This window comes from Pelmatolapia mariae, linkage group LG16_19 (assembly GCF_036321145.2).
Source record: "Pelmatolapia mariae isolate MD_Pm_ZW linkage group LG16_19, Pm_UMD_F_2, whole genome shotgun sequence".
In the NCBI taxonomy this organism is placed as follows: Eukaryota; Metazoa; Chordata; class Actinopteri; order Cichliformes; family Cichlidae; genus Pelmatolapia; species Pelmatolapia mariae.
In genome coordinates this window covers 54861903-54872526 of record NC_086241.1, presented here as the reverse complement: position 1 = coordinate 54872526, position 10624 = coordinate 54861903, and the positions used below count along the sequence as shown (strand labels likewise).

Genomic DNA, 10624 nt, shown 5'->3' with positions numbered 1-10624 from the left:
TCTTTCAAAAAAAGGAAATAAAAGATGAGAGAAACACCCTTCAACCATGTCGCAAGTGTTGACATTGTGTAATTTGTCCACCAGAGGGCACACTGTAACTTCCTTTATGACGAAGCAACATGTTTGGAAGGTAACGACCATATGATCCGAGCAGAGCTGGATGTAAGCAAGTAAATATGTTTATATATGTAAATATATATATATGTATATATATATATATATATATATATAAAAAATATATAAAAATATGTAAATATATTTAGATGATTGGAATATCAGATTTTCACATCAACAAATATCAGTATGTGTCTTAAAGATCCTAGATCGGTCAGGCTCTGGATTAAAGGTAGCCATATAAACATATAATTCAGCCGTTCTTCTTCTCCTCCATAATGCGCTCCTTACCACATATTCTATCGATAACTACAGTTAATGAAGCTTGCCCTAAAGGTTTTTCACCAATAAAAACAAAGAAATAGCAGCACTGTTGTGATAACTACACCAAAGCTGGACTTTTTTTTTTTTTTAGCTTACTGTAATAAAAAATAAAGAGTGAAAATGGCAGTGTGTGAACACCAACAGCCTCATCAGCACTGCTGATTTACTCTTTTTCTTCTTTTCATTTTTTGACAGTTCTTGTTTATAATATATATTTAAGTTCCATATTCTTATTTCCATTTAACATTTAAACTTTTTATTATAATTGTTTAAATAATATATGTAATGATAGTGAATCTTCCTCTGTGAAGTTATTATTATGCACAGAGCTTAACAAATTTATTTAACCACCATCTAATGTGGGGTTTATGCCAAAGCTGCCCTAATTAACAGCACAAAATAATTCTTTTCTGTTTCTGTAATTGCCAGTCCATCAGTGTGCACAAGTTCTTTCATTCAAATGATATTTTTAATGCTAAATATTATTATTATTGTTATCCACGAATTTTCAAATTTACTGTTTAACAAATAGCATAAACAATAGTAAAGCACAGCACATTATTTTCAAATTAGGATGTCAAATTACAGTTATTTACAGAACAGAAACTGCAGTTTTAGGCATTGAATCATTTTTTGTCCTTAGTGCTGATTTATGTTTGGGCATTCAGTTTTATTTGCCTTAATAAATAAAATAAAACTTTTAAACTAGTTTTTGACAAATTTCTAAAATGTTTGTATATATTGTTTTTATGATGGGTGGTTTAATACAACACAATTTCAGAAAAGTGTTGCAGAAAACTGAAGCCCATGGTCTTCATGCACATGGACCCTGCTTTAAAATAGCTGACAGCCCTAAGAAAGAAAGAAAGAAAGAAAGAAAGAAAGAAAGAAAGAAAGAAAGAAAGAAAGAAAGAAAGAAAGGAAACAGGTCAGTAAAGAAAGAGAAATTATCTGCATTTAACAATTGGTGTTATCTGTGGAGCTTTTTTTCAGATAGTGATGTGACCTCATCCTGCTGCACTCCTTGTTTTCTCTTTTGTCTTTCATTGTCTCTCTGTCCCCTTATCTCAATGGCTTTCCTACACATGATGAATCACCAGCAGATTTTAATCTCACTCTTGAATATTATTGCCCTCTGTCATTCATTAGTCTACTTACTCATGTGTTCAAACAAATAATCAGAGTCGTCTATATTGTAGAGGACGGTGAACTCATTTGATGGACGCGTCTGTGTGTGATTGAGCTGGTAATGAAAATGCCCTACAGTAAGACTCACAAACCAAACATATAAAGTTTGGTATGTAAAATCTGACACCGCAAAAATGCTAGAAAATAATATGCAGCATACTTTAACCCCACACATACTTACAAAATGAGAGAAACAACATCGAACTCAACATAAAACTAAAAAAAAGAAAAGAAAGCAAAGAAAAAGATCCTCATATTGTCTCACTTTTAAATATTATAACATTTTTAACAAATTCTTAACTTTGTGTCTCAATTGAATATAATGAGGATCTGACGTGGGTACGGCAGCATGGTATACATGTACAAGCTAAGGTTACTGTGCTGAGTCACACATAGAAAACTGGATGAATAAAACACAATTTACCAAAACACAGTGGAAATAACTGTCAAGAGTTGGAACATAATAACGTTACAGTAATTTTACATTGACTCTTGGAGGGATCAGGTCACTTCCTGAAAGTAAATTTTATTTCTAAAGCTAAACTAAAGCTAAAGTGCTTTAAACTCAAATAAAAAACAAACAAACAAACAAACAAACTATAACAGTTTCCCCCAAAATTAAATAAATAAGTAAACGTTCTTAGCGTGATGCTTACATCTACTGACAGTATACTTCTAAATCTCGCAGTGGGGGCATCATGATGAGTGGATTCTTAAATCTGGCTTCACCCAAAGGCCTCCTTTTTGTAACTGGTCCTAAAGGTAAGTAAGAATAAGGTTGTGGGGATGTTTGACTTTGATGTCTATTGAACTGATATGTGATTTGTCATTTTTATCCCTCAGAGTCAAACAGTCATGATGCTGCATAATTAAGAGTTAAGAGTAAATATCATGGTTAAACATTGACTGGGTTTAAAGCAGTAAAGCAAACCAGTGTCTCATCAACCCCTGAATACCTTTGCCAAGCTTGTGGCTCTGTAAACTACTACACCTCATTTCCTGTTCTGCTCCCCCTATAATGGCCACTAGATGGCGCAGTCAGGGTTAAATTCATTGAAGGTTAAACTGAATTTGCACTCACAAATGTGTTGTTTGTTTTTGATGTTGCAAGCATTAATGAGTGGGACTAATGAACATCCAAGCTTTTAAACCTTCCCTCATGCCAAAAGCATTTCTTATGGCTTCAGTTTCCCCTCATGCACAATGACATTTAAAGAGACTGTGACTGATGTCATCCATCAGCGTTAGAGTGTGTATGAATGTCCATGAGAGCATGCGTATCCCATCCAAAGCGGCCAATAACATGCGTGGGCACACATCCTTATCTTAGCAAGGGTAATCAATGGGAGGATAGAGGGTCTGAAATAAATTCACGCACTGTTGTAAACAGATCAAGAAGATGGATTATAATGGAGAAATCTGCCCAGTTTCCTTTCCATTTGCAGATGTTTGAAATGACCATAATTGACTCACAATGAAAGCATCAGTGGAGGTCAACACTTTCCCTATTTATGTATCTTTACATTCATATCTTTACAGTCATTTACAAAGCAAATCTGCAGTCTAGACTGCGGCTTTTTTCCAACTTAAAATTTAGCCCAGCAAACTATGTGACAGAGACAGGCCTGCCTCATGTTCATAATTCAGAAAGGTCGGAATATCTATGACATTTTTGGTAATTTCCCAACAGCATGAGTGAGAAGATACAAACAACACTGCAGAAAAGAAGGTGCATGACATAGAAGTCACATTACTATAGCTAACACAGCTTAAATTGTAATAATAACTTTTCAGAAAAGCTTTCAGTACAGTGTATTTAGCCTTGTATGTCTGGTCTGACATTTGGTCTAGCAAAAAGAAAAATTCCCGATAGTGATGTGTGAGAATATTATCACCACACTGGGCCAGATGGCAGAGTACTACATCTTGTGCTACATTATCTGTAGCCCAGGTGCAATGCACACGCACAGATAAATGCTAATTAGTAACACACAAGTGAAGTAGGAGAATTTCACCCACCATGAGCACAGACTTCCTGGATGAGCTGTCAGCACAATGAACTGCACATCATGCCAAATTATTTGTGAGATAGCTGCAGTACAAACTCTCCAAAAAGCACAATGCTACAAAGCTTTTAAAACAGGAGTCCGTTGATACTGACACTATAATAATGCTCTCCACGTTATGAAATAAAAATGTTTAAAGACTGCAGAAATGATTTTAGGTGACAATAACTGGCTGAATTTTACTGAAATGCCAGCTAGAGGGATCCTCAAGTCCATGTTGGTGTAAGTGCACTCTGTCTCCTAATTTAAATGCTGCATTGATGAGCAAATTTCATTTTACTTGAACTCAGTATGATTAAACCAGAAGATAAAAACAAAAAAAATATCTAGGCTTAATGGAAGTGAAAACATCAAAATAAAACTTTAAGAAGAAGTAAACCACTACTGAACATTCACACACACCCTCAGCACACACAGCACAATTTAAATTTGGGAACAGTTAAAAGATCTGCACCTGATGACCTGAGAGGCCTGATTGGTTATAGACACTGAGACAGTCAGAGATGTATTTGGGGACCAGATTCTGTATTGAACTGGGAGCCTATCAAGTGACTTCAATACTGGGGTAATATGTGGAAATTACTGTGTATGTGTCATGATTCTGGCTGCAGCATGCAGATTTTTTTGAAGTTTTGGATAATCCTGCAAATAGACCTTTACAGTGGTGTAACCTGCTTAATATAAATACACTGAGCAATTTCTCATAGTTACTATTAGACAAGACTTTTCTAACTTTTGATATATTTTTATGTGATAGAAAGGCGCCCTGGCAACCTGAGATCATGGTCCAAAACAATGCCATGGTTTTTGACTTGAAAATGATATGCAGAATTTAATCCCAAAAAGCATTCATTCAAATTTAAAGCACTAAATTTATCACAGTGAGTAACCAATACCAGCTAAAGGAATTTGCAAATTTTCCGACATTTGAAGTGCTGGTTGTTTCCTCTAACACGCTTTCATAAAGGACAAAAAACCCCAACCAAACAAAAACTACTATTTGATACATAATTCATATGTTGCTCATATATCAAATAGTAGTGCATACAAACAAAGTTTCACTTCAAGGAAAGAAACCTGTCACCTGTGACAGAATTTCATCAAATACATTAAACTAATACATAAAGAGGGCTCCACTACAGTACTCATAGGTTCTTTCCCCTACTTGAACATGTGATTATATCTTGCCTCCGGGCTTTGTGGGGTTATTTTCAGAACAAATACTTGTGAGGAAGAGACGAGTGTGAAAGTGCTAAAAGCGACAGGAAGGATGACACAGAAGAAATGTTGGAGGGAGTGCCAGACAGGGCCTAGAGGAGCAGAGCAAGCTTGACAAAAAATATCACAGGAGGGAGATGTGAAACCTGCATAATGACTTGCTTGACAACTGAGATAATGAAGTAAAGTGCAATATGATGTCATTTATACAAGTCAAGGAAAAAAGGTGCATCACAGAGATATCTACACTCTGTGGTTACTTACAGGTACACCTTGCTAGTACTGGGGTGGACCCTTCTTTGCCTTCAGAGCTTCTGTCTTCATGGCATAGATTCAACAAGGTAATGGAATCATTCCTCAGATTTTGGTCCAAACATGTGTGGAGACAATTCAAGAAATCAGTTTGAGATAAACTGAACATTGTGACATGAGTGTACCCATGATGGGCACACTGTGGTAATATAGGAATAGGCATGGTCAGCAACAATACTCGGGTAGGCTGTAGGGTATAATTGGTGCTCAGCTCGTATTAAGAGGGCCAAAATCTGACAACATTACACCAACACCACCAGCCTGAGCAGCTGATCCAAGGTAGGATCAATGTATGCTTTCTTCTAGTTTACGCCACATTTTGATAGTATCATTTGAACATTGTAGCAGACATCAAGACTCATCAGAGCCGGCAACATTTGCCCTCTCTTCTGATGTCTAGTTTTGGAAAGCCTCAGTTTCTTGTTCTTAGCTGACAGGAGAGGTACCCAGTGTGGTCTTCTGCTGCTGTAGCCCATCCACATGCTGTGCATTCAAAGATGCTCCTCTGTATAGTTTGGTTTTAACAAGTGGTTATTTGAGTTGGTGTTATTTTCAGGTCAGGTAGAAGCTGTTTGACTGTCCTTTGACAACAAGAAGCCATTTTCACCATTTTCATTTTCTAGGTGAAAATGGCTTTTGCTATTTTTTCAGATCTTCTGTGAACCTGAGAGATGGTTGTGCAGGGAAGTCATAGTAGATAAGGAGGTTTGAATTCCTCACATCAGCCCACCTGACACCAACAACCTTATCACATTCAAAGCCACATATGTGATCTACTGTCCAGATGCTCAGTGTGAACTTCAGCAGGTTGTCTTGACCGTGTCTAAATAGCTAAATGCACTGAGATGTTGCAATGTGATTGGCTGTTTAGATTAATGATGACTAGATTAATAGGCAATTGAACAGGTGTACCTAATGAAGTGTCTGGTGAGTGTATATGATGGGTTTAAGTGACACTGCGTGAGCTGTCTAAGCCAATAGTGCCAAAAGAAATATCTAAAAAAAAATACACAATTCTAGGGTTGGTCAGGTGGCCCCAGGCTCTTTGTCTGTAATGAGTTCTTTCTTTTTCCTGTTACCGTCTATAATGTCCACTGACATCAATCAAGCAGTACAGAGATTTATTTGTTAGAAAGCACAAGACACAGACCAAAAAAAAAAAAAATTCTTCTGCTTGGGTTAAAAAAAAAAACCCAACACAAGAAAAAACACTTTATCAGCTAATGGAGCATGAGTCTGTGAGGTCATGTCAGGGGGGCTCATATCAAACTGAGAGTGAGGTCACATTTTTAAGTGAAAAATTCATTTCAGTTCAATTTTATTTCTGTAGCTTTGAAGAAAATGTGTCTGAGAAAGGCGGACTAATTAGGGGTAACTGATTTTACTAATTAATGGTCTAAATAAGTACCAAGAAAAAGAGTAACCACGAAAAAAGGAGATCTATCTCAGAATAGAATAGGATAGAGTGCATGTACATGTATATATTACCCTGAGTACTCCCATAGTACACCTGCAAGCCACAGCTTCCAGCGCTAGGATTGGTCAAAATGTAGTTATACTTCCCGACACACTGATTCAACGCTAGCTTTCCAAATGCCAGTAAGGTGGACCCTCACATAATGGGAGCAATTTAAGCCAAGCTGTCAGCGGTCTTCATTGCAGCGCCATATCTCAGTTTGCACTGCTTCATCCTGTTACATTTTTGTACAGTCAGACCACCAGCGCAATTTACAGCCTCATTCATCCATCATTCCTGAGAGAGCAGGCTGTCTGACACGTGCCACTGCTGAAAGGCTGCCAACATCCAGGCAGAGGTAGGGCTTCACTAACAAAACCTATTGATCCAGAGGTACTTGTCTTCTCTGATGTGTTTACTTTACTTATAAAGAAGCCAGTCTGTTACAGAGTCAAGGGGAACTGAAGGTGAAGGCTATTCAGTGATAGGCGATGCTTATCTGATAGTCTGGATGGAAAAAAAAGAGGCCAAAAGAACACTCACGTGGAGCAAATGCACTTTCCAGCGTTTGTTGTTGTGTAACAGCAACCTGAGGAGTGTGTCACTTTAAATACATGTGGAAAAAAAGCAAAGCCTTCCCATCGAGCACCTTTGAGTTTTTATAATTTTCTTTTCTTTCTTTTGAACAACACTTACCATCGTTTTTTTTTTTAAAAGATTTGTCTGTGGACATGTGGATTATCACCATCACAATCTTGTTTTTCTGAAGTCAGATGGCAGATACTACATCTTGTACTACACTATCTGTTGACCAGGTGCAGACAAATGCTAATTAGTAACACACAAGTGAAGCAGGAGAATTTCACTCACCAACACATGAGCACAGACTTCTTGGATGAGCTGTCAGGACAATGAACTGCATATCATGCCGAATTATTTGTGAGATAACAACAGTGCAAATTCTCTAAAAAGCACAATGCTGCAAAGCTTATCTTTTAAAATGGGACTCCATGGATACTGACTCACTGTTGGTTAAGAGCTCAAGCGGTCATTTGGGGGAGCTGCACTTCTTCTTTCTTCTTTCTAACTTTTCATGCTCACATTAAGATGACTCAACTCCCATATGGATACCAGCAAATCTGCCAGAGACTAGGATGCTAAATGAGAACAAACACTGACAAATATTTCACAAAGTTCTTTTATTTACAGTGCTTTCAGTTAAAGTTTAAGAATGCAAAAATGAATATATCATTTACTCTGACAATTGAGAAAAGTGCTTTATTTGGAAAATAATCTCATTTTAGATCATAATGTTGTGTGCGTGGTGATGGAAAGAGCAAATTTATTTTGGTTTGTTAAATGCAAATGTTCTCTCCACATGGCACCTGACCCAGACAGTTGTCTGACAGAAAATATAAACAACGTGACTAAAAAGCTGAAGTGAAACCACTCCGACTAGTAACTCGCTGATAAGAGACAAAATCAGATCAGCAGTTGCAAATAAGCACGGGCATTTAAATATCTCATTTCCAGTCTTGTTGTCCACTCACGGCGTGCTCTTATGACCCGTTTGCAACAAGGAAAAAAATCTGTATTGTCTGTAAGTCACTGCTAAGGATTTTTATGATTTTAATGAAAATCAGAGGGTGTAATCAAAACAATGTAACCACTTGCACTGAGTAGTCACTGAGCTTTATTAAAGTAAAGAGCAAACATTTAATCAGTTTTATGAATTATAATATTATGGTATAATATTACCATAGAATGCAAATTGAAATCCAGCTCCCGATCATTTCCTCTAAAACTGCAAAACTGCACTGAACTTTGCAAAAGATGTGCTCTCTGAATGCCTTTCTTGTTATTTTTTGGCCATGCTCCACCAATCCACAAAGTTCAGTGAAATTCTGCTTGGTATTTTTTTGCATAATCTTACTGACAAAAAGCTTTAAATGCCACAATCCCCATGGTTAAATAGGTGACAGAATTCCTCTCTTCTTTTCCTGCAAAAAGAGAATAATCCGACTGACACGTGCCTGTCCTGTGCTAGTAATGAAGCAGTAAAGCAGTGGGTCGGCAAGACAGTTAAGGCTTGAAAGGGCAACGCTGATCTTGTAGGGATAGAGGAGCCATGCAATGTTCCTGCAGTCATTAACCAGTATGCGAAGAAGCATCATGACATGAATAGGTCCGAAGCAGAACAAAAGTCCAAGAAGAACCAATGTTAATAGCTTTAAAATCCGCTTTTGTTCCTGCTTGTCAGTGGCCTGATTGGATTTTACAGCTGTGCAAATCCTCCAGGTGGAAAAGAACACTAGGAGAACTGGAATAATAAACCCCAGAAAGAAGCGCATTACATTAGCCCGGAGGAGAGTCGCTGATAGCGGACTAAAAATGTCAAAGCACACTGGAAAGTTTTTCTTTTCATGGTATGAGTCCTCCCAGGTGATGGTGCTGGTGTTGAAACAGACCACCAGCAACCAAATGATAACAGTGACTGCTGCTGCAGTGCTAACTTTCCTCCACCATCTGCACTTTAATGGGTGAACCACTGCTAAGTAGCGGTCAACCGCAATGCAGCAGAGGAGAGCTTCGCTGGTGTAGAAGTTGGTGAAGAGAATGTATATGGACAGCACACAAACATAAGGTCCATGGATCCAAACTCCTCGCCACAGGAAGTCCAACCAGAGAATAAAACAAACAGTGAAGGTTAGGTCACTCAGAGCCAGACTGAACAGATACACGCCGAGCTCATTCCTCCTTCTAATGTGCTGCCAGGACACGTAGAGGAAGAAGGTGTTGGAAGGAATGGCGATGGCGACGACAGCCATGTAGAACAACAGAAATGACCTTCTCCTGGCTGCGTCGTCAACCAGGTTACATTCTGAATGATTACTGGTCAAGGTTGAGTTTTCCATTGTAGATGTTGTGTTCATATGCTTACACCTTGTAGAAAAACAAGGAAGCAATACATGAATGGATGTAAATACATTAACCTGTAAGAGTCTCTACCAAGTTCACAAACCTGCCATGTGACTATATCTCAACTCATGAAAGGACTTTTTAAAGTTATTAAGTCTGACACCACTGGGCACTACAAATTATCAATGGAAAGTGGAAATGGAAAACTCTACGTGTGCACTTTAAAAAAAAAAAAAGAGGAAAATTTACTACTTAGAAAGAATAGTTGAAAGATGCTGTTGAGTGTAAGCCCTTTTGTTTTGGTTGTTTAAGATTAAAAGGCAGAATGTTTCAGTTGTGCGGATTGATTTGACATTTAGCATGAGTGTGAGTCAACGTTATGCAAGTGCAATTAAATTGCTACAATAGCCTCGGTTTTGCAGCATTGGGTTGTTTACCCAGTGTTTTGAGTTCATGGAGTTTTTAGTTTTGTTATATTTGAATATTTTCTGTTCGCTCTTAGTTTGCTTTATTTGCCCCCACCCCACTTTTTCCTTAGTTACCACTTATTTTTGTTTATATTGTTCTCTATATATTTTCCCGTTTAGTCTTGTTCTCAGTTCCTGGCTGGTTTAGAGGTTTGTTTTAATGTTCCTATGTCAATTCCCCTGTAACAAACTCATTCGTATCTGTTTCCCCGTTATCACGTTTCACCAAGTACCTTACTGTAAAACAATTTCCTGTCAGTGTTACAAGATTTGTTTAGGCTTTGGTTGTGTGCTATTTCAGCAAATTATGAAAATGAACAAGCTTGCCACACTGGCAGTGTGTTCCACTTTTCCTCACAGTTACATTTCCTGATATTGTCTACCACGAAAAAATGTGAAAAATGTTTTCCAAAGTACTCTAAATTCTCAGTTATGTTTTGTTGAAGTTGCAACATAATAGAAAGTCCTACATTCACATTTTTATTGCAATGGAATTATTTGACAGGGGCTAGTTAAAAAATTAAGGTCCAATGCTGAACACATATAATAAGGCTAAAACT

The 10624-nt window shown here is 37.6% G+C and overlaps 1 protein-coding gene across 1 annotated transcript; it reads right to left on the bottom strand.

Annotated features, from left to right (window-relative positions):
* Positions 1–8466: 8466 nt before the first annotated feature.
* Positions 8467–9593, bottom strand: LOC134644642 (psychosine receptor-like). The gene has a single exon (XM_063497729.1). It carries the CDS (start codon positions 9591–9593, stop codon positions 8646–8648), a length of 948 nt encoding a protein of 315 aa, XP_063353799.1. The 3' UTR covers positions 8467–8645.
* Positions 9594–10624: the final 1031 nt, after the last annotated feature.